The following is a 24847-nucleotide window of genomic DNA, read 5'->3' as shown; positions in this document are numbered from 1 at the left end:
CATGTGGACATAAATAATGTTACACTAACTGTGATTAAACGCCAGTGTGGACATACCACTTTCACCTGTTAGATAAAAGTAGAGTTTAGCAATAAACCGCATTTCGTATCATCATTTACAATTTTTCTATCGGTCTTATTTGTTCGTCGGGAAAGATAGAGAGAGCAGAAGAAAAGATAGTGACTCTGTCTACCTCATGCTTTCAAGAAAATGAATTGAGCCGTAAGTGTGATGGGGTTTCATCAAAGCTTAGTTTATTCAGAGAACATTTTCAGTGAGCGGAGTGCTTTAAGGGCAACAGTTACGGTGCTGTATATGAACTGTTGAGTGGTTTTCTTTATCCTCATCCATCTTCTCTGAGCCTGTAACCACTTGTCCCTTTTCTCTACCAGAAACTGTCTGCTGCTAAATGGGTCTTGTATTTCCACTAAATAAAATGTCCCGCTCCCATCATTGAGTGCCAAGGCCCGATGTGAAAGGGGAAATCTATTTAGAACTGCTCAGTTTAGCAGATGCTCTTAACGTTTGTGTTTTAATAGTGCAGTAAAACATAATTGTTAAATGCTTAAGGCCATCAGTGCAACTTATGAATGTGGCTGTTATGCAGCGTCTCATCAGAGTCCGACTAATGGTGGTTATAACTCTCTCAGTGTCAGGTGGAAATCTCCAGTGGTCCTCTGAAAGAGAATAATTGAGATGTGGGCAGCCTTCTTATAGAGCTAATGTGATATAATATTCCCTATACACTACTCTACTGAAGAGTAAGACCATGTAGTAGATCAATGAAGCTTACAGTGCGAAATAACATCAATGATACTCAGCCACACTGAGAAATAGGCTTTTTGCTGCATCAGTCACAATCACAGTCACCTTAAATGTCACTATCAGGGATATAATTAAATAATGATAACATCTTTACACTTGAGATAAATAATGACAGAAGGAGAAAAAAATATTCTAAAGAGTCAGTAAACCAAAATTACAACATGATATATTTTTTTTGTTTTACTTTTACACCTGTGGTGGTGAAGTTTGAGAAATGTAAATTTCAGAGGTAGCTACTGTGTCTCAAAATTTTGGCACCTACAGTATATGCAGTTTTCAAGATGGTGGGATTTGTAAACATGGCAGCCCATAGCTCCTTCATTGTCAGTCTTTTTACGGTTTTAGGTGCAACTATTGAAGCGTGACAGAATAAAAGTGTCAAAAGGGTTGTTGGATCAGGGGAAGATATATCTGAAACTCCTCATCTTTCTATACTTTCCAAAACTGAAAATCTGACAATCATGCTCACCTCCTCTATGGTTTTTAATACTGGACTACTACTTCAGTCACATTTCATGTGTACAACCGAGTGAAACACTATGAATACCTTAGTGGAGAGATTGTCTGTAACTGTGTGCCACTATTCCTGTATGATTCATCATGTCTCGCCCCTCTGTGTGACGGTAGGCTCTTCGCACCGCCTTTGAGTGTGACAGTTTGGAACAGGTTTAGCCTTTAGACATGTTCTAACTAGTTCATTTGAAGCCTACTGAACCTTTACTGTAGTATTCATTAACATCAGTGGAGGATGTGCAAGGATTATATGAAGTTCAGCAGATCTTGAGGCAATTCTTGCCAATAACATTTATTGAGTTAAGTTAACTCACCTGGGACCTAAAATAAATGAATCTGCCTACTTTTGTTCAGTTTCTGGTTGCAGGAAAGCAAAATAAGGCTCAGACTAAGTCAGCAATGGGGAAATCTGGCATCATCTTTACCTGGCTCCATCGTTCTATAGGGCAATCCTGTATGGTGTAACGACAACAAAGCTGAACCTTCTGATCAGTTTTTCCATCAATATTGGCCCACTTACTAGCAGAGCTGAGAAACATCAAGTAATAAAATGTTTCAACAGAGACAGTTTCAGTTTTAATATTTGCAGAAAGAAACATCTTTGTGATTTTTTTGTTTTCAGTGTCTCCACCATAGAAGATCTATAAAAGTGTGTGATTATTTGGTGCAGCATGGACTTAAGGTATCTCTAAAACATCATGATTAATTTAGCTTTCACACAATAAGCTATGTTGTACTTTTGCATATTGCTTTATTATCAGAAACACGTAGTGTTAGGGGAAGTAAGAGCCTGGCTACATGAGTGCATCACCTCAGTCATGCTAGTTTGTATTTCAGAGTTTCAGGGCATGTTGCCATCTTTTGTTAGCATGCTTTTAGCCAGTCAGATTGTATGTTGCCCATGTGTTCGTGCTGGTTGTGTGTGTATGAGGCCGTATTTCCCATCCCTCTGGCGTCTTCTCTGCTCATTAGAAGAAAATGGGATTACATAATTAAGTCTTTCATCAGCAGCAAACGACAGCCAGGGTTTTTGCTCCTTCCCCTCCTGGACTGTTAATTTATTATCAATTTACACTTCAATAGAGATGCCGGAATAGTTTGGAAAAATACTGTGTTTCATAATAATGTAAGCTTATCCATTTTCTTATTACTCCAAAAAGCATATAGCCTATAAAGGCCAGCTGCATACAATGTTTCTCTTATATGAAATGTATATAAGTTCTATATTGGATAAGCAGTGATACGGGGGATATTTACACTGCAGTGAGAGAGCAGCTGCACATCAGAAACCCTACATATGTGCACGAGGACAGTATTTGTTATTCATGGGCAGCGAGTCAACCAACACCCACTCTCATCTTGTGAAAGGCTAATCAGATGGTGATGGGCTGCCTCATTGCATTCAGATAGGCCTCAAGAGTCTCCTGGTACAAAGGTCGTGACCATGGTGACAAAGGAGGATCAACCAACCGGGTGATTCCTCAGAGGGAAATAGAAAATTGATTAAGTCACTGTGCAAAGATGGTTGCAGATGATGTACAATGTCTGAAGTTAGAGACACAGAAAATACAGTTTTATTGTCTGTCTGTGCACCAAACCCATAGACCAGGTGGCAGTGGTGATACTGCAGACACATAAAGGACAAAAAGACCTGAAATATGAAATCAAGATACAAACCACATATGTTCACAGTTGCAATGACCTTTCCAAACACAAATCCCGCAGGAAATCAATAGTGGCCATTTTATCCAATTTATGTAACCTTCATAATACTGCACTCTGACCTCCGATAGTTAAAATTAAAATGTGTGACTACGTCCTTCAACTGCTCCATGTTACTAGAGACAAGTGATGTACAGCAATGATATCGTCAGCTCACAGTTCAGTACAAAAAACAATATTTACAAAAATTGTAATGAAGACAAACTATAACTGTAGAAATTCTTGGATTATTTCTTCCTTCTTGGTATGCAATATGTGATAAAACTGTCTCTAGAGGTTTCACCATTCTTAATTTCTTAGTTGATTCCTGGAAAAAAATGTGGCTCTTGTGTTGCTAAATGCTCCACTTTGTTCACCAGCTACTTGTTATCTTTGTCTGTGCTGGTCTGGTAGCCGCCTGCTGCAGCTGGAAATGGCACTGATGAGAACGGTGAGACTGAACCAAAACAGTAAAATTACAGGCCAAAACAACATGCAGAAAGATGCTAAAAAGCTTTGTAGAGCTGAGGGGAACTGTAGAGGCAGGTGATATTTCTCTCTCTGAAATGTTAATATGAAGCAGCTTTAAAAATATAATGTCACCCTACCTTTCAAAGCAGTCTGGCAGAACCAACAATTTAACAAGCCCTTGAAAGTTTATGTCCATATTCACTGCAAGGGTCAAAATCCCTGGCTGTGTTGCAACAGCCTTTTTTTTTTTTTTGGACGAACTGACCAAGCAACAGATTGACTCAACAACAGCTGAACACATGAGTCAAAGCTGAACAACTAATACAAAAACATCTTAATGTGTGATCTTTATCAAACTGACTTTATTATGTATTTTTATCTGCACCCTGTATATCCATAGTGAAGAAATCTACACCTGTTAATGGTACATGGTTGAATCTCCAGGCTGGAACCCTGTGAATTATTCATTGGCGTTATCACAAATGTGCAAGTGAAAACTAAAATGAGCAATTCACAGGGCAAGATCCAGGCTGATGACAAACCACCAAATGTCTTTCACAGCATTTGCTCATTATGTGATACTGACCTTCAAAGTGAGAAACTGTTGAAACAAAAGAGCTTCAGTTTAGTTTTTTAGATGACCGCATAAAAGCAGGATGGATGGGTGGACTACTAAATGATAGATAAACCATAAGAGGTACAATAGATGTGTACTCCAACTTGAGCTCAGTCTGAACCTTAAATCTCTGTCCAATTCATCCAAAGCCTGTGGCCTGAGGGACATTTGTGAGCTCAAAAGCCTGAAAATCCAGCTGTTATTCAGTAACAAATTTATGGCAGTAGTCTTGAACAGAGCTATTAGGTAAAAAAAAAAATCAGCAATACCTGAATCAAAGGCAGTGGTACTGAGGTTCCATTCACTGATGTACACAAAAAATCGATTTAACTCGGGCTGCTTGTTCCCACAGTTCAGCCTGAAGCATTTGTGTCTTTGACCCGCACATGTTAGTCACTGATGCAGTTCAGCTACTTGTAGTTTCTCTGCCTGTGAAGTAATACATCAGCAAATAATACAGTGAGAGACAATGGCTCAATCCAAGTTAGTCGTGTGGCCGTGATTTATGGTCTACTGATCAGTTTATTTCAGATTATGAGATGTAAAACTTCAGATAGGAATTATAATAATAAATCTCAACATCTGTCGGATGGATTGCCATGAACCAAACATTATCCTCAATATTACTCTCCTGGATAATGTAATGATCTATATGTTTATATTATGACCACCAGTTCCAATGATTTCAGCTGGGATTTTGGCATGGCGGATGGTTTGAATACTACAGTACCCATGACCCTCAGCAACCGTTCAGAGGGAATCAGAGCAGTAATGAATTGAAAATGCTTTGTTGTTGAAGTTGTAAACAAAACACAGTGCCGTAGCTGCTCAAAAGTAAAACCGCCCTGATTCACTCTGCAGATTGTAAAATCAATTGTCTCATCACCGAGGTCTTTAGCTTTTGCCCGCCATTAGCAGCGTGTATGAATATTATACCTGCTGAGCAGCAGCATGTTGACGTTAGCATCTAGCTCAGATGACTGCTGTGCTTAAATCTGCAGCGCAGAACTTTGCACTTTGCAGTCTGAACGTCTGTTACATTCAAGCCCTTGCCAAATGAGTTCACACAATGCTTATCAAGCCTATCACCGCCAGATAAATCTCTCTGTATTTCACAGTATAGCCTACTGGAGTTTTTCATCTGGTGTTGGGTTTGACATTCCTGCGCTGGCCGGATGAATGCACATTGTGCATGCTCTATGGGCGGGGCATGCGCACTTCCGGTTAGCTCTTTGCTAATTTCAATGGGGACAAAATAATTTAATCGTGCAGCTCTCCTAGACTTTCCAAATGTTATCGGACAGAATAGATCAAATTCTGATTGTGAAACGGGTCATTTCATGGAGGTTGTGTGACGCTCAAAACAATTTATCCACTGTTTTACTGCTGCAACAGTAGTGATGGACTAGGCTATGGCGGAGCCTATGATGTAAGCATGTGTCAACAGTGCATTTGTAATTACTCTCACTGCCAGAAGGGGGAGAAAAACATCCCGCACTCCAGCTTTAAGTGCAGCCTCACAGAGCTGTTAGCATAGCTGTAGAACCTTGTTTCTCACATCGTTGAGTCCTAGTATTCCTCCGGGGAAAATGCCTTATGGGAGCCACAGATCTAATTTTAACATCCTAATTTTCTTAATATGCAATTTTGAATATCCATGTGAATTTTTGAAATAATCTGAAATGTGATTTGTGCAAACTAAATTAAAAGAATACTTACTTTTCAAGCTATCCATTTTTGACATCTGGTGGTTTAATACCACAGCTAAAATGATTACAGTTTATTGACTAATTAAAGACATACTAAAGTAGATTTTTATGTAGTAATCTCTTCTGTACAACGCCTGACAAGTGGAGTAAAGGGAGATCTAAGGGAAACACTAACGAGGCCTTCCCCCTATTTCTTGGGTTTTACTTTCAGCTGGCTTTCAGCAAGCGTGTTCTTAGAAACTCAGTTGTCCCAGCAGACCTGTGGGTCATGTGATGTTGGCTTGGCAGTAGTCTGTGTCTGTTCAGCACCCCTGAGGCAACACAAGAAGCTTTCAAACATTCCCTCCCTCCTGCCTTCCCACTGCCGGCTATCCTTCCCTCCTCTTTTCTGGTTACATCTGCTGGTGTTTTTTTTTGCTGTAATAAAATCATTGAGGACTTGTTACACTTGTACTAACAAGTTAAACACATTTTAATGAATAGGAACGACAACAATAATAGTGTCACTGAGGTTAATTTGTAGTTTATCAGCAGTTATCCAGTGTAATTTAATACAACCCCCCATTGTGCCTGATATTAATCACATGGCTCATTGATTTATTGATCACTGCACTGTCAGTGCAGTCTGATTACTTCCTAGACATTGAGACAACTGCTTGTAAATGCCAAGATTTAATAGAGTAAATTCCGATTTAATAGAGAGTCTTTTCCACTAGTTTATGTAACTCAGTGTGATCTGTGATTCAGCATTTCTTTCATCTGCCTTTCTGAAAAAAATAAACACATTCCTGGGGGTTACTTTCCATATTCTAGGACAAATTGGCATCCAGTTTGTCCAATTGTTTTGTGAACATCCAAAAAACTACAGCTCATATGAAAATTTACCAGTGCAGATACTCGTGCCATTGTAATTTGGTTTCAGCCACATCCATAAAATGCACCAACACAATCTCCTGGCATCATTTTTTCAACTTTTTATCTATAATCTTTGCTGTCTAAAAAATCTGCACCAGGGCTATTCAAGTTCAAGAGGTCCACTGAGCAAATATCCACTGCATCAAAAATCCAGTAAGGGTGCATTAAATAATATTTCAGTACAAATCTCCACAACTGTGTACATGAACAGCATATCTATTACAGTAACAGGAGAAGTGACACCAAGTTTGTCAACTTAAGCGGAGACACTGGTGTAAGTGTTCATTACTGAGTCTGCTGCGGTGTGAGTTCTCCACTCTATTGTTGAAACTGTCGGTCCGGGTCAGGTTGCAGTGAAATTTTGTTCCTTGTCCTGATTAAATTGTTATTCAGTCCGGATCCGGACCGGAGTCCGTCTATTGAGTATATATGGTCTACACTGTTTGGTCCTCTTTGTCCTGCTTACAGACATGTCTGAACTAACTGGGAGCCCTCGACTTGCCAGTGGGGTTGCCAACGTTTAACCTGCAATGGTCTAAGGCTCATGGGAAATGCTGTTTCTTAAAAGCTGCAACAGTCATATGGCATTAGGTTGTTTTCAAGAGATTACCATCCTTGTTGAAACATATGGAGTTAACAACATCACGTTCTGTTGGGTAGCTTTGTTACATTTTTTTACTACAAAGTGGGATTTTGAATGAAGTTTTCTTACTTCTGGAACATACAGTATGATAAAGTGATCATCTCTCATTATATTTCAGAGGGAAACAAGGTATGTGTGCCTCTTATACTCACAATATGACAACATAAAAGGCAATATTGAACCCTATATACTTCAGACTGAAGGACTATTAGATACTAGTAGAATGTAAAATAAGCAGAAAAAGAAAAAAGAAAAAGGAAAGAGGAACATAGGGAGGGAGGATGGCGCACTGCAGTTGTTAATTGACGTTGTTTGAAGTGTAGTTGTTAAACAGTTATCAGTGGATGACTCAGAAGAACTGGATGCTGGCCTGCCTTGCTCCTGCAGAACCTTCTTTGCCCTTGTTATTACTGCAGGCAGCAGAGAATAGGAATATTTTAAACTCTGCATTGCCACACATTTTACTTTAAAAGCTGTGGAATTGCAGGTTTTATGCACCATAGAGTGGAGGGAGGGGCTGTTGTTTCATCTGTCTGTACTGTCTGCAGTTTGATTTTATATTGCTTATTGCAAGGAGGCTCTGAGTTTCTCAGATAAACTGTTATGTAAAGCTTCACTGATTGAATAGTGTTGTTTTCCAGGAGGGAAATGTAATGGCGTTTTGTAGTATAAATAGGTAAACTGTATGACAGAGTATGAAAACTTATGTACCAAGTAAGTAACAAAATACAGCACCTTATAGACAGGGTTGGACAATCTGTCTGACATGAGTATTCTGCAGTAAATTCAATGTTTGTGGTCGTGTTGTTCGTTACTGTCAGCTCCCTCAGGCTGAACATTTTCTCTCTCTTCCTCATGCTGAGTTGCTGCTGCAACTGCGCTCTTTAAAGAGACTGTTGGAAGCTACTAGAATGACTTCAGTGTTGGCTACAGCTGCAGTCGATCCCCAAAGACTTCCTCTCCAGGGGCACATCATCTTTGCTTTGTCTCCAGAGCACAGCACATACATGCTGGTGATGTGTTATTGTTGCAGACAAGCCATAAACAATCTTTCATCTTAGAGACATTGCACATATCAGGCAGGGGTTACGGCTTCAATAGACCAGGGTTTGTTTTTCCCAAACTTCTTTGTTCGTGACCCCTTGAAATGGAAGACCTTGTGACCCGTGATCACAGGTTATGGCCTTTGTGAATACTGTAGGTGAGTGTGTCTAGCATTTTACAAAGAAAAAGCAAACATTGGAGAAAAGTAAGAAAAAATAACACATTTTCCTCCAACAGTTTTTTTCTTTATTCTGTTGACCCCTCAGATTTATCATCGTTAGGAACCAAGACACAAGGGTATTGGGCTGGGTGTTAAAGCTTAATGCTCTTTGGCTACAAACTTGACCAAAAGTTTGCATCAAATGCACAGTCAGACTCTCTTATCAGATTAAGTCCTAATTTAAATCACTGTATTTCCCGAAACAAAGTTCTTGTGCAGCTGCTTGTGTTAAGGGAACATTAAATATTTGAGAAGTTTGGCTTCTTTTGGTAAATAAAAAAGGGTTTTGTAGAAAAACATATTTAAACAAAAAATATGTTAGCCAGCCACACTAAGATTTTGTTAATACTCAGTGTAGACGTATATTTTATGTTGATTTTTAAAGGATTAGTTTGACATTTTTTGAAATACTTTATTTACTTTCTTTCTGAAACCAAAAGTGCCACTCTCATATCTGACTATCTGATTAACTTTGCCAAGAAATAGTTCAAGCAGACAAACCCCCATGAAACCACAAGTTGCTGCTCTTACATTTCTCTTTATGTATGGATTGAACAAATGAGATACAATGTGTTATTAGTGAGACAGAGCTAGGCTATCAGTTTCCCCTTGCTTTCAGTCTTTATGCTAAGCTAAGCTAATTGTCTTCTGGCTGTTGCTTCATACTTCACAGACAGACAGAGAGTGCTACTAATCTTCTTATCTAACTCTCGCTGAGACAGCAACTAAATGTATTTTTCAAAATATAAACATATTCCTTTAAGGTGAAAACACTGCAATTGGTGTTTGGAGAGTATCAAGGAGAGGGTTGCTAATCTAAACTGGTTTATTCACATATACATGCTTTATGTATAAAAGTATAATATGAATATAGATTTTCAAATGCTCACTGAAACACAGATACTAACGATCCTTTCCCTGCTGAGTTTGTTTTTGCCCATTTGTATTGCTCACAGCCTTTTCCTCGGTGCAGCATGTCTCTTTCAGTAAGAGAAACAAGGGCAGCATTACAGTGACAGAAGTGTCGAGGAAAAAAGGCAGGGTGGCCTGCTGATAGACTCACAATTTTTTGTGCTTCGTCTTCTTCTGTCTCTTCTCCTCTCCTCTCCTCTCCTCTCCTCTCTTCTCTTCTCTTCTCTTCTCTTCTCTTCTCTTCTCTTCTCTTCTCTTCTCTTCTCTTCTCTTCTCTTCTCTTCTCTTCTCTTCTCTTCTCTTCTCTTAGTAAATATGATGAAAGGGAAGGCAATGGAGACATGAATAAAAAGTAGTGATGAAAGAGGGTTTGAAAGAGAGCAGGAGGAAGAGAGAATGACACAGGATGGAAGAGTGGAAGGTGTGATGGTGAAATAAAAAGTGTTGAAATGGCAATCAATTCAATAGGAAAGTAGATATTTTAAACGATAGACCAACAAGACTTCTTCTTAGTTAGTTAGTGTGGTGATTGTTTCATTGATTTGGACAGATCTTTTAAAAAATACCAAGTTTTTTGTCTTTCTTATGTAATGATTATCTCCTAAATTTCACATCAGATCAACATGAAGTAACATGTAACACGTTCTGCAGCAACAAATGTCTGGTTTTAACATTAGTTTGAGTTTACAGATTGTAATCACTAGTGGCCTAAGTGTGAATTTGAATGTAACCTTAGCAGCAGTGGCAGTACCTTCTCTACACACTGACCTATAAAGGCCCATATTGCCGCTCTGCTTGTTAATGAGAGACGTCTGTGTCGCAGCATGGTCGTTTATATGTTGGTTCTATGGTGCGCCACTGTAAATGCCACACTGTGATTTGTACTGGACTTAGGAGAGCTATGAGATAACTGCTGTTCAGTCAATATAGGTCACTGAGTTCCTAGACTCAGATGTCAGCTCCTTAAAGCTGTCATGTTCCTTTTTTTCAGCATTAGTGCTGAGCCAGATAATGGGTCCTGCAAATGCCAACGCAAAGTGAATGCCAATGGTTCTTTGTGCTTCAGTATTAATTGGCTCTGATCTAGACAGTTTAAAAACGTGCTTACAATTGTTGTTTCCTCCTCAAAGGCACTACACTGCCAGTGTGATAAATCATGCTAATACAAACCCTTTTCTTTGCTTTTCCACAGGATTTGGTATCTGAGTGCACGCTGGCCAAACCCCAACAGCAGCAGTGCAGTGGAGCAGGGAGCTGTCCGCGGTGCTGAATTCATCAGCCAACAGATATCCACATTGCACACTCATGTACTTGGGCCGCTCCTGATACCTCCCGTTCCTAGCAGCAACTGATCACCACCTCCACATCCAAAAATGGACGACGATGGACGCTACAGAGACAGCCGCTCAGATTTCATCCGCGGCGCCAAGGACATTGCCAAAGTGGCCAAGAAGCAGGTTGGCAAGAAGGTGGGGCGAGGCATGGACAAAATGACCGACGAGTACACCAAGCGCTCCTATAAGCGCTTTGAGGAGGAAGATGATGAAGATGACTACGCCGGTGTACCAGGTAACGACGGCGGATATTATCGCAATGACAGCCGGGCCAATGATGACGAAGGTCACAGTGACTCCACCGAGGGACACGATGAGGACGATGAGATCTACGAAGGCGAGTACCAAGGCATCCCCAGGGCCGACTCAGGCAAGGATGGCAGCATGGATGGGGTGACGGCCGCCCAGGCACAGCAGTTCAGGGATCTGTCAGCCTACGAAGGTGAGAGGCGGAAAGACCAGGAGGAGCTGGCCCAGCAGTACGAGACCATCCTTCAGGAGTGTGGCCATGGGAAGTTCCAGTGGACGCTGTACTTCGTTCTGGGGCTGGCGTTGATGGCGGACGGTGTGGAGATCTTTGTGGTCGGCTTCGTGCTGCCTAGTGCAGAGAAGGACATGTGTCTATCTGAGCCCAACAAGGGAATGCTGGGTAAGATTTCCAGATATCACTCTCTTGCTTCCAAACAGAACAAAAATAGACACTTCTTTGTATTTATTCAAAGTGGGAAAACCTTTATAAAACAATTATGAACTCATGGGAGGAAGGATTACACACATGAAAACTCCCCAGTACCAACACAGTCTTGTATGTTTTTGACCACCATCTTCTTTGCCCTTTCTCTGTTTATTTTCGTCTCTATGACTCCTGTGGGAGTTTACGCCACAGCTTCACATTTTATCTCTGTCTTATCTTAGCCGTTACCTTCGCAGCTGATCCCTCAGTAATTGCTTTTCTACAGCCTGGTTGGCAGAGGAACTACAGCTATTTAAGATTCAACTGCCCGTGCAGCTTCTGAACGGCAGTGGAATGTTAAATCGAACCCTCAGCCATTATAAACACAATGTTCTCTGCTTCAGTTCAGCTGTAGACTATGTGTGTGTGTATGTGTGTGAAGGTGATTTTAGACAGTTTTTTGATAAATGCTCATGTAATCCATTTGTCTACCTCTTGTTTGCCTCCTCATAGTTTATGCATGTGTGCCACTGTGTCTGTGTGTGTGTTTGTATGCTGTAAAGAACTCATGATCATTTCCTGTCCTGAGGGCTAATGTCCAATCAGAGTCCAAACCTGCCTCGTCATCTGTCATTGGCTGCCCAGCAAGGACACCGTGAACAAGGGTCAGAGTTATCCTGAGGGTATATTTTTCAAGTCTGCCAGATATACTTCCATATAGAGATACAATACACAAAGAGCTAAGAATTTGTTTTATTCCCGCTGATGAAATATAAAGATATTTCTGTGCAGCATCATTAGAGCTTGCAAGTGCAAAATAAATGACAAAAATTTATGTAAAACAAGAAAAATGCATGCTACATTTACAGCATGCAAAGTTCACACCCACTCACTGCAGCTTGTTGGAAGCAATTTTGGAAAATGTAGGAAATATGTCTCACAAAGTGAAATATAATTATGAAATGCCTCCTTAATACAAATAGATAAATCTGTAAATATCACTTTACTCAGGTTTTATATATAGCTAAATCCAAAATACTGATAAATTATATTGATTCAGGTACACATTTAGTTTAGCTGCACTAAAATACTGATTCAAACTTAAAAAATAGAAGTAGATAAATGAACTGTTGACCTAAATGAATCCAAATATTAGTGACATAAACTCTACCATAGCTTGACATAGATTCAGTTCAGTTGCATTATTTAATTCTGATGAATGAAATGAGTGCTAATTACATAATTTCCAGTGCACTGACAGGATTTTGACTGTGCTGCTGCCATGCTGATGTACATTGTTACCCTGCAGATGGAGGATGGCTGAGTATTGACTGTATGTACCATTTATAAATGAACATAATGGATTCAATACTTGCTCTGGCTGAAGAAATATTGTTGAATAACACTTACCTAACTGTGGCCTCTATGCGACCTTAACTATTCTCTGCCAGATCAATTCAGATTGATTCTTTTTTCAAGAGGTCACAGTTTGTATTTGCAGATTTTACAAGGTTTTGATTTAGATTTTTTTCTAAACTTTGAAAAAGAAGTTTTCCTGATCAAGAACAGTATGTTCTTTTTCAGCTCTAATACGACTGTCACAACTATGAGTGAGTCAGTGAAGCAGTTCATTCCAGTTTCCTGTCTGATTATTTGGAGCTGTTCCAGTAACAACATACAACAACATACGCAACCTTGCAAGAAAACAGGAATACACACAGGCACACAGTTACATTTGGCGGGCATCCATTCTTTTAATTGGGTACTGGATTGTGTGATTTTCACCATGGTCCGTACACAGGACAAGGTATGGATTGCAGTGCTGACAGCCTGTGTGTGGTTGCATGCTGATGTATGTTGGTCTGCTCAAATGTCCATAAGTTGCATGTGTGCAGTATGTGTGTGTGTGACAGTGTTTGTGTCCATTACAGTGGTAACGAAGACAGTAAAAGCAGCAGCAAGAGCAACAATAACACTGTGGAGAAATACTAAATTATAAGTAAAAGTCCATTCAGATTTTTATTTAAGTAAAAAAATAAGTATTAGCTGTAAAATGTAAAAAAGAAAATCATCCAAAAGCACTCATTGTGAAAAAGTATAGAGTTTATTTTCACTATCTGGGTGAAAATGTTGTATCTTTAATTTGGGGGATTTTCATATTTTCAGAAAGGAAATGAAACAAACTTATGGCTAGATATGAGGAATGAAGGACATAGAAAAGGAATAAAGGAAGAAAAGAAAGGGAGGGAAAGAAATAAGGACAGAAAGAACTAAGAAAAGGACGGACATTTTGGAAAAAAGATAAAGTAACGAAAGAAGGAAAGGTTGCAGGAAGAAAATAAGGATGAAAAGTAGACAAACATTAAGAAAGTAGGAAAAAGGCAGTAAGGGAAGGAATGAAGACATGAAGGGAGGATAGAAAGAAAACATTGTGTTATTGACTTTGTATGAGCTTCTATTACTTTTTTTTAAATGAAGGAAAAAAAGCATCCACACACTTAAACCTGCGCAGGAATCTTTTTAATCAGCGAGCTTTTGGTCAGAGACCTTCTTCAAGGCATTAACAGGTAGCATTCAGTTTTATGATTTTTTTTAGCTCCAGCACCTCAGCTAGGTCTGATACAGGCTGAGCAGTGTATTTTTCTCTAATTTTTACTATTTAAAATTAAAATCTTCAAGGTAACTGCAGCTGCCACATAAATGGTGGAATATAAAGTACAATATCCCTCCCTGAAATGTAGTGGTCGATTGACAGAAAATCAACTGTTTGATATTCTATTAATCATTGTTTTTTGAGAAAAAATGCAAAAAATCTCCTGTTCCAGCTTCTTAAATATGAATATTTTCTGATTTCATACGTTGTCCATGATAATAAACTGAATTTTTGGGTTGTGGACAGTGATCGACATTTTTAACAATTTTTCTTGACATTTTATAGATCAAATGACTTATTGATTAATTGAGAAAATAATTGACTGATGAATTTATAGTAAAAAGAATAGTTAGTTGTAGTAGAAAATAGAAACACTCAAGTATAGTACAACTACCTCATGTTTGTACTCAGTACTTGAATAAAAATACTTAATTACTCACCACATTTCTCCCTCCCTCCTTTCTCTCTGGCTGGGTTTGTGTCATGCCAGGGGGGAGCCAGTAGGGAGATGCGAGTGTCCCTGATTCTCTTCCCTTTTCCCGGTTACGCAACACGCCTGACTCATCCTAGAGAGCCTCCTTTGCTCAGTCTGCTCTGCATCCCATGATTCCTAGTGTCCTCTCCCTCAACCCCCCACCACCACTCTCCTTCTCATCACGGTCCAAATAGAGCTTCCTCTGCTGTCATAGTGCCAGTTAACCTGACGCACTGTGGTGGACTGATATCATGTGTGTATGTGCATTTATATGTACTGTATATGCAGTGTGCGACAGCGAGCGTCTGCATGTGTGAGCAGTAATCGTCTGTACAATATTAACCCTCTTACAGCAGGAAACAATTTTTATTCAGAGAGAATAATTCAGAGGCAGAAACATGTCACTGCTAGTTTGACAAAACGCCGCCACACACAAAAACTCATCATCTCTGCAATTCTGACATGAACCCTTTGCATTTTTGACATTGTCAGACGTGTTGTAAGTGCATATCATGAATCACATATTCATGTTTCCAGCAACACAAATATTTAAAATTATGAAAGAATAAGGCTTTCAAATGACAGCAGTGATGTTCCTGATGCAGTGTTTTTGCATGTTGAGCCAGAGGAAACACTTTCACAGGGTAGCAGAGAAGCACAGAGTGGTTGTCATTGATTTGCCCTTGTTGTGAAGCTGCAGAGCTTGAATCTGCAGCGTAGTTGGTTTGTCATAATGGTAAGAAGAAACTGGGGTTTGTTACGTACAGCAGCTCTGCCACACTGGAAGCACTGGACAAGTGCTGGATAAGCACAAGTACTTTTAATGTCAAGTAGATTTCACACTGTTGAGCCAGTTGCCTTTAGTGCACTCTTCCTGCTGGGACAATTTTACAGATGAAGGGAAGAAATATCTGGTATTTATGCCTCCCACTGCATAAAAGTTATCTTGATATTTTCAGCCATACCTCTCTAAGATATACCCTTTAGAAGTTTGAAGCTGTAACCTTTACCGCTTGTATGGCCTCTTCTAATCATTGTGGCTACACCCCCATTAGCCTGTTTTTTTTTGAGAGATCTATTGCACTGTTTTTTTTTCCTGAGGCTGTATCATAATGTCTCTTTGGACTTTTGATGAACATGGACTCAAGAACTGAGATCAAGGACAAGGAGAGACAGAATGGATGTCAGTGTCTGTTTGATTTATTGCCTCTTGTGGGAGATGCTGGCAGAGGAAACTGTAGGAAAACCAGGTTGGATATTGCAGCCTGATAGATATAATGGACTATTTTTAGCAACAAAAATTTAGTACACATTATTTTAGATGGAAATGAGTGCGTCAGAAAGGAATTAAGCTTGCATAACAGTATTCAGCTAACATCTAGAATAAATATACAAGCTATCAGGCGACAGATGGTTTAATTTAGTGTTTTGATAGAAATGTCAAACATATAGCTGTGACTTAAAGGGCCCTATTATTATTATTACATTTTTTTTTAATTTCCTGCGTGTTTGAACAGGACTTTTAAAATAATGCTGCCATAATTTGGAGAAAATCTAAAAAAATAATCAACTGCACATTTTCCTTTTCATTTAATTTTCTTTTTTGGGGATAAGCTGATACTCTTATAGACTGTAACACATTAATAAAACTTGTCACTAAAATACATTCCTAGATCTACACTCCATGCTACCAATAAGCACCCTTATAATAGATGCATTAAATACCACATAAACAAGAACTACGAAGAAATAGTAATATTTCTTACTTTAAAATTAGAAGCACAAACGACATGGAGTCTTTAAAAATGTTCCAACACTGAAGGTGGATCGAGCGTGATGATGTTTCTGTCCTTGTGCCAAACAGAGCTATACTGTATGTATGTTATTTCCAGCCTTTGGAGGTGTGTTTATCAGCTGCTGCATCATTGCAGCACTCATTGTCACAGGTTTAGATCGTTGCTGTAGAGCGCGTACATCATTTGTTTTTTTCAGCTCTCAGTGCTAAGCAGTAAGGAGTGTGATGGCTGACTGGCTAAGTCAACTGATGAGAGCTTGCATTTTCCTCCAGTGCTGGAGAGCCTCAGCCCCCGGCTCATTCAAAAAGCCCTGTGCGCTCTAGCGGGAAGGGGAAAACCGGCTATTAATAGTGGCCCCCTGCCCTGCCCCATCCCTCACCCATGTACACGTACACACAAGCCTGCAGTGGCGCACACATCTTTACATGTTCAACCACACACACACATACACTACCCTGAAGCCTTTGGGAGCTCTGTCACAGTGCAGACTTGCCACCCCCCCCCCCCCCCCTCCCCTTTCTCTTTTTTTTTTTTTGCTCGTTCTCTTCCTCTTTCTCCATCCTCCCTTCCCCCCACTTCCTCTCCAAAGTGCAGAGGTGCTCAGCTGTCTGGGTCCTTGTGCTTCTCCTCTCTCTTGTCCTTTCACTCTTTCTCATCTCTCTTTCTCTGTACCATACATTTTGTCTCAGCTCTATCTGGAAAAAAAAAAAAAACCTTTTACAGTGCGTCATAATAGTGGAAAAAAATTCTAGCTGTTCTGTGATATTGCATATTCCCTACACCTTACTGTTAGGCGTTTTAATTAATTGGAAGTCACAGTGAATAAATATGAAACTAAAATTGATAGTGATGGGCAATTAAAAGCCTTACAGCCTTATGAAAACATCTCATATCAAAAGCCAGAAAAGCATTGCAATAGAAACAACATTGTAACTAAGCTCCAGCAGGAAGAAAATCTGTGTGAAATTGCCAAAGAAATATAACATGAAGAAATTTTTGGCAGCTTACTACTGCTGATGATTTAACATACAAAAAAGCTGATGAGAGCAGGCTCACTGTTGGCAGAATATGTGTCACACTCAAACCTTGTTATGGCCTTTGAAGTCCTTTGTTGCTATTTTCATTACACTGAAAACAGACAAATGCAAATGCCAGGTACACTCAGATGGAAGCAGCAGATTTTTGGATTACAAAAGCTTGTGGCTGCACCCTATACTAGTGTAGGTACTGTCGTGGAAATTGTCTGAAAACGCTGAAGACACATATGAAATAATACACAAAACATTAGGTTGAAGATTAAAAATATTATGTACAATAAGGAGACAGAACACACAAAGATTTGCATCAGTTGCTCAGCGAGCAAAAAGCAAACATAATCTTTTATAGTTGCAGAAGGAACAAAGAAATGATCTGTGATTGGTCAAATCATACAAACTTATGGATTACAGCCAATGGCAAAGAACCACGAGGTATACATTTACATGCGCATGTATGTTAGATAAGAGCCACATCTCCCAAAGGCACAGAAAGGGAAGAGCCCCAAGCCATATGTTGCATTTAACCCCTTAACATGTCCTTTTTACTCCAGGACCCAGAATATATATATCTTCTTGGGCATGAAACAGGATGGAGAAGGCCAGTGGAGCCTCTCAACAATAACAAAAGAACATGTCTGTCCAAAAGCACACAGAGAGTCACAGAGAAAATGTAATGATCTCACTTCACATTTGTATATTAAAATGAGCCTTTGGTCTTTCATTACTGTTACAGTACTCTTTTTGTAAGTCTATTTTGATATACAATACCTATAATACTTACCAATGTACAAAAATGTACACTAAAAGGCATTTCACATCAGACAAATCATTGTGCTACTTTTGTTTGGGCATGCCCCCCCTTTTCTCCCCAACTTAGTTTGCAGTAAATTTGCCATTGCAGCCCTTCTTTTTGATAACTCCCACATTTGGTGTCAAGAAGGTGTCGTCAGATGAAAAAAGAAAACAGTACAAGGATCCCTCACCAGCTTATGTTCACCAGCTAGTTTTTAACTTTGTCTGTCTGCTGTTTGGTGCTGGTGCAGGTAGCATACAGTGTTTTTTCAGAGCTTTTTCTCAGAAAACAGCTGCCTGCTGCGGCTGAAAATTACACTGATGATGGTGGTGAAAGTAAACTGAGCTGTGAAACAATGAGCTGAAAGATACTGTAAAGCTCTGTAGAACTGAGGGGAAGTTCAGAACTGGGTGATAATTCGGGTGTCATCTTTCGCGTACGAGTAGTCATGTGATCCGTTGTTGATATGAAAATACAGTATTTAAGTAATTCTACCTTTTGTTCAGACTGAATCGGTGCAGATTTGTTCCACAGAGGTCACAGATCAGACACTGTTTTGTACCTTTATGGTGAATCATTAAGTACAATTATGTACTCAAGAGGGTCCATTATGTGCCTGTTAACGACATCTGTGAAAAATATACTTTTCAGTGCAAATGTGTACACTTGTGTCTTTACTTTAAAAAAAACCCCAAAACTTCTTGAGTTTCAGTCAAACTGCTGCAATTAAAAAAGGGTAAACTCAGGCATTCATCACTTAATCTCTGTGTAATTATCCTAATTGCTGTTATTTAGTGGCCAGATTGCAAAGTCACAAACTGCTATACCTTTGAATATTGATGGCTGCAAGATTTGGCTTTCACTCAGGCTTTGTACTTAGACTCATAATCAATTATTTTGCCCCTCGGATAAATAGAGATGAATTGGCACACAGTTTATCTTTGAGCCAAATGCAGCTGCTAATGCATTGTAGCTCGTCACACAGATCGACGGGCCTGAGCCAGCTGAAGGTGAGACAGAGAGGGAGAGATAGTGATACTGAAAGGTTGACAGGTCAGTACAGCAGTCAGATTTCCAGCCTGCAGCTTAAGTAGTGATACTTATGGTCAACCTGGAAACTGTGATTGTCTATCTGTCTATCTGTCTGTCCTCGGTGTTGCTGCATTGCGGCGAAGGCTATTGAGCCCAGTCATCCTCACTGGCTCGTTGTTGCCACCTCAAAATGTATCGTCAGGAGAAGTGTCTCACAGCTGTCTTTCTGCCCTGTCAGGGTGCGCACACACACACTCACACACACACACACACACACTCACACAAAGTGCACATACAGGAAAATAGGAGGACTCACTCATGTGAACTCATACTCACTCATGAATATTGACAAAAAACACACATAGAAGATGTGGGAAAACACAGCTAAGAAACACACACACACACACACATGCCCACACACATGCATCATGGAAACCAACACATGCACACAAATAATCTCCTACAATCAATCAAAAAAGGGAGTGAAAGTCACCTTCTTCCCCAATTCAGCACTGCAGTGTTTACACAGACAGACAGACAGAGGACGGAAAGAGGGAATGAGTCACACACACACTTTTACAAATGCCTTAAAAGGTCTTTCATCTAAAAGAAAAGGACACCCCTCTTCATATTCTTATCAGTCAAGAACATCCATCTTTGGCCTTTGCTTTTTCTCCCTCAGCATTTTAATTCTAGCTAACACTATCCGGCGTCCAACTTCATCATCCCAGCAGTTAGCTTGTTAAGACGTGGATTGATGGATTATCTGAGCTGATCCAACGGCTCTGTTTAAGCCTGTGTGGGCTTCAGCTCTTGTGCTGCGATTACCACTGTGTGGAAACACAACATCACAATTGTTGGCGCTTTCAGGTAAATAATGTACAGCAAGCTGGTCATTATAACAAATTAAACAGAGGCATGCAGAATACGGCAGATTGGAGTACATTGTCTCACTTTTTATAAAGTAAAGCACATTCACCTGCCCTAAAATTTGCCTTCTTAGTAGTAAACCTACAATAACATCAAATAACAATCAGCTTCTAACCATCAGTCAAACAATAAACGCTTACAGATTAAACTAAAAGTTCTGTTTAGCTTTCAGATTGACAGTTCATTCTTGATCTTGGAAACAGAAGTTGACAAAACAATCTCAACCGCTGGTCTCCTTATTCACTTATTCCGTATCTTTCCACTGTGTCGAATGTGTTCAACCATTTCAATCAGCAGAAGGAGTTTACTCAGTTGTCATGGAAACTGTAGATGTTCAAACTTTCCATTATTTTTTAGCACTTGACAGGACATGTCATCAGTTGACAGAACAATTGCAACTTAATTGAGATATGGTTGAAAGCTCCGGAGCAAGTGGACCTCGAGTTGAGATTGTTTTGCCAATTGATTAGCCATGCATTCGTCTGTGGTAATGAGGTAGTGATGTCTCATTGGCACAAGATGTTGTCAATAAAATAGATCTAAAATCAGCAAAATTGACTTGACATCTGTAGTCAAGTAGCGTCCAATCAGGATGGAGTATTTGACAAAGCTGATCTTCATGCCTCACATCTTCATGCTGGACACACTGAGTTCAATTTGCCTGTTCATAAAAATAATATATAATATGATGTAAAATTCCTATCTTAGATCCAGGAAACTGACAAAGTCGTACCAACAGACAAAGATGTCACGAGTGAGCACTGAACACGTGCTCCTTCCTCCTTATTCATTCAGAGTGATCTCACCAATAACTCGTGTCACTGCAGGCTCAGGGAGTGAGAAAGATTGTTGACAGGATGTCAATAAGGCAGCGATTTCAAAACGAGCAACTGGTGCGTGTGTGTGTGGGAGCATCATCAGTACCGCAGAGGGAGAGAGAACGCTTCAGAAACAGAGAGAGAGAGGCTGGCTAGGATAGCGCACGGGATGTGAGTCATGTTAGCGCCTCAAATCACAAGACTGGGTCGACAAAGGTGCTGTTTGTTTCTGTTAGCGGCCTGTCTGCTACGTGGTGGTGATTTTTTGACACGGTAGAGAAGCCACTGCTTATTCAGGCTATACTGTCACAGGTTTATCCTACATATATATTTATATATATATATATATAGCCCCTATAATTCATGCCTGCCTGATTCCATTCCATTTGCATGTTATCCCAGTACTGTCTAATTCCTCTTGTGACCAGCATGTCCTTAGTCCTTCCTGCCACTCCCCCATCACCTGATCCCTGCACACCTGCCCCCCATCTGCTCATTAGCTCCTCAGTATATATACCTCAGTATATATTATTTTTTAATTCTGGTATCTTATGTGAAGCACCTTGTAAAGTGCTATACAAATACATAGATATTATATCGTTATTATACTGTATAGTTATTATTATTATTGTTAATATGAAAGTTGGACCCTACCACTCCTCTGCTGTGGTGGTATACAGTTCAGATGATTTTGCTGTATTTCTCTCTCTCTCTCTGGTTTGTGCTCTATGCAAAATATTTCAGTAGTTCAATAACCGAGCAATTAGCGGATTTACTGGGCATTGTAAATCTAATGAGATTGGAAGTGAGGGCTGGAAGTAATATCAACGAGTTTACTGATGAATAATAACTCATTATCATGCCCTCTTGCTCTCTTCCCATCTTCATTATCTCTTCCCATCACATTATCCTGCCATTATTCTCTCGTCTTTCTCCATTAATTCTTCCCTCTTTCTCCCTCCTCTCTCCAGGTCTGATCGTGTACCTGGGTATGATGGTCGGGGCGTTCGTGTGGGGCGGCCTGGCCGACCGGATTGGCCGGCGGCAGACCCTCCTCATCTCCCTCTCCATCAACAGCGTGTTTGCCTTCTTCTCGTCCTTCGTCCAAGGCTACAGCTCTTTCCTCTTCTGCCGCCTGCTCTCTGGTGTGGGGTAAGGAGACAGATGAGTCACGCAGGCAGGCCGAGCGAGCCAGGCCTGGAAATGAGACAGTCACAACCACCGTGATAGATTAGTTCACTTGACAAACAGAGCAATGCCACATATCAGGGGACAGATAAAAACACAGCGCTTGTATTACTGTTAAAGGAAAAATATCCCCCTCAGATACAGCACTTGGATGTCTTTGATGTTTAATGCATTTCAGGAGCTATTTTGCAAAGTGTTTGAATGTGCTTTTTGGTGTTCCTATTTTTCTCAAACAGCTTTTTTCTACCGGCAATGCTAGTAATGTCATACACTTAAATCAACAGCCTTCACAGAATAAGCCTGAATGAACTGTTTTTGATTAAAGTTGGATGTAAAGGCACGCAGTATAAATGTAACTACTGTAGCAAGCCAACTAGTTTGAAATTAATTATTTGTGGCCTCCTTGCATTATGGTCCCTCCAGGCTATTGTCAGTGGATTTCAGCCTGTGTTGTTGAATGCTGATGGCAATGTCAAAATGTCAGTGAAATGGTAGCCCTCACTCTGATTGTCAGGGTCTGACATCGAAACATGATGGTCACCAGATTATAGTTTTTTTCAGATACAGCAGTTAAATATTAGCTTATCCAGCTTTAGTGGCACTAGACATATATCACTATGAGATCATGTTGTTTTGGCTTCATCAGCTATGCAAAATTTTATATTTTTATATATATTAAAAAATAAATAAAAATAAAATGAATAAAAAATATAATTCTTAATTCTTCTCAATTATTAAATTATTCTCATGCATGCATTTTTGTTTGTAGAAAAAATGTCAACTGGTGCAGTCTGTGTGCAGTTGTTTTTAGCCATGACAGCAGCCCTAGCGGTGTTAATGTCAGTCCAGATGAAAATCTCAACAAATATTAGACAGATGGCAGTTACATTGAATTGCAATGGAATGTATGAATACTAGACCATGAATACTAGTTACTTTGGTGATTCCCTGACTTTTGCATCAATGCCACCATGACAGTTTTGGTTTTGAAAGAAATATCTTAACTATTGGATGGATTGCCATTAAATTTGCTACAGACATTCATTTCCCTCTCTCGATGAACTGCAATAACTGTGGTGATCTCCCGACTTTTCATAGTGTCATCAAATCAGAAATATAATTTGTTCAGTAGAAACACCTGCAAAACTAATAACATTCCCATCAGCCTCAACTGTACATTGTGTTTAGTGCTAATTAACAAATGTTACTATGCTAAAATTGGCTAAACTAATATGGTGAACATTATACGTGCTTTATATTGGCATTTTAGCATTGTCATGTTAGCATTTAGCTCTAAGTACCACTGTGCCTATTGTATGTGCAGCTTCACAGAGCTGCTAGCATGGCTGTAGACTCTTAATCTGGTTGATAACGTCACTGGGGGCATCAAAGGCAGAAATATTTAAATTCTTCAGATAGTGGCTTTAATGTACAAAGAACAATGACAAAGAAATCTGGCAGTTATTTTTTTTTCTAAATGTACATACTGTATGTAACTGAGAAATTAGAAAACTGCAAAAACTGCAGCTCAGATTTCAGAAAATGCAGCAATCAGGAAAAAAGCGTTGATTATTCTTTCCTCTCTGCCTCTCTTACTGTCCTCTGCAATAAAAAAAAAAAAAATCTGCAGGCTGTGAAGCAGTTTCTAAGCCATTCTGGTGAAATGTGCGTGGTGGCCTATTTATTATGGATATTGCTGCCATTTGCAGGGTGGTGAACTTTAAACTTTTCCAAAGTAGTGTCATTGCTTTAGCAGTCACTACCGCTGTGTAACTGCAGAGCTCTGATTCTTAATGTGTTCCCAGCACCAGTATCAGTATCAGATTATAAATTGTTTTGATGGACCATGCACAGAGGCCGTAAAGATGGTGCTATCGATTGCAGTCGGCTGGGCCATTATTGGTGACTTTGCGAGCTTAAATTTCCTTCTTAATTAACTGCAAGGCTGCAAAAACCTGTTTCTCATATCTGACACTCTCCCGCTGCATTTTTACAAAAAAAACTCTTTCTCTTAATTTACTCTCTTTCTTCACAACATTGCCTAATTTGTTTTCTTTCCATTTTTGCCACCATTTTAAATTACCGTTGTCTTTTTTCCTTGCTTTCTGCCTCTCATCTGCTCCTGCTCCTCTCTTTTATCTCACCCACCAACCGTCCTCATGCTCTTCTTTTAATTCTCTTTCCCTTTTCATCACTGCCTTCCTCTTTCCGCAGTATTGGCGGCTCCATCCCCATTGTGTTCTCCTATTACTCTGAGTTCCTGGCCCAGGAGAAGCGAGGAGAGCATCTGAGCTGGCTCTGCATGTTCTGGATGATCGGTGGTATCTACGCCTCCGCCATGGCCTGGGCCATCATCCCACACTATGGTGAGAAAAACAAACAAGCAGTTAGATTACTCAGTCAGGAAATCATTATCTTTGTCAATATGTACACCAGTCCATCAGTCAGTTAGAAGAACAGCCTGACATCAATTTTATTTTTCATTACAAAATATGAAGAATCTGTGGTTGTTGCCATTTGATGCATCACTATGCAACAAAGAGAACTGG

At 39.8% G+C, this 24847-nt stretch overlaps 1 protein-coding gene across 1 annotated transcript in view; it reads left to right on the top strand.

Moving 5' to 3' along the window:
• The window catches only part of sv2a (synaptic vesicle glycoprotein 2A), a 59337-nt gene that overhangs the window by 11003 nt on the left and 23487 nt on the right, over positions 1–24847 (top strand). The window contains exons 2-4 of the mRNA XM_044359978.1: positions 10762–11552; positions 22082–22262; positions 24513–24664. Coding sequence (XP_044215913.1) covers positions 10943–11552; positions 22082–22262; positions 24513–24664 — 943 coding nt within the window. The 5' untranslated portion in view covers positions 10762–10942. The remainder of the gene's footprint in view (positions 1–10761; positions 11553–22081; positions 22263–24512; positions 24665–24847) is intronic.

Source organism: Thunnus albacares, chromosome 8, assembly GCF_914725855.1.
Source record: "Thunnus albacares chromosome 8, fThuAlb1.1, whole genome shotgun sequence".
NCBI classification, from domain to species: domain Eukaryota; kingdom Metazoa; phylum Chordata; class Actinopteri; order Scombriformes; family Scombridae; genus Thunnus; species Thunnus albacares.
Note: the sequence above shows the minus strand (reverse complement) of the source record. Positions and strands in the feature narration are given on the sequence as shown.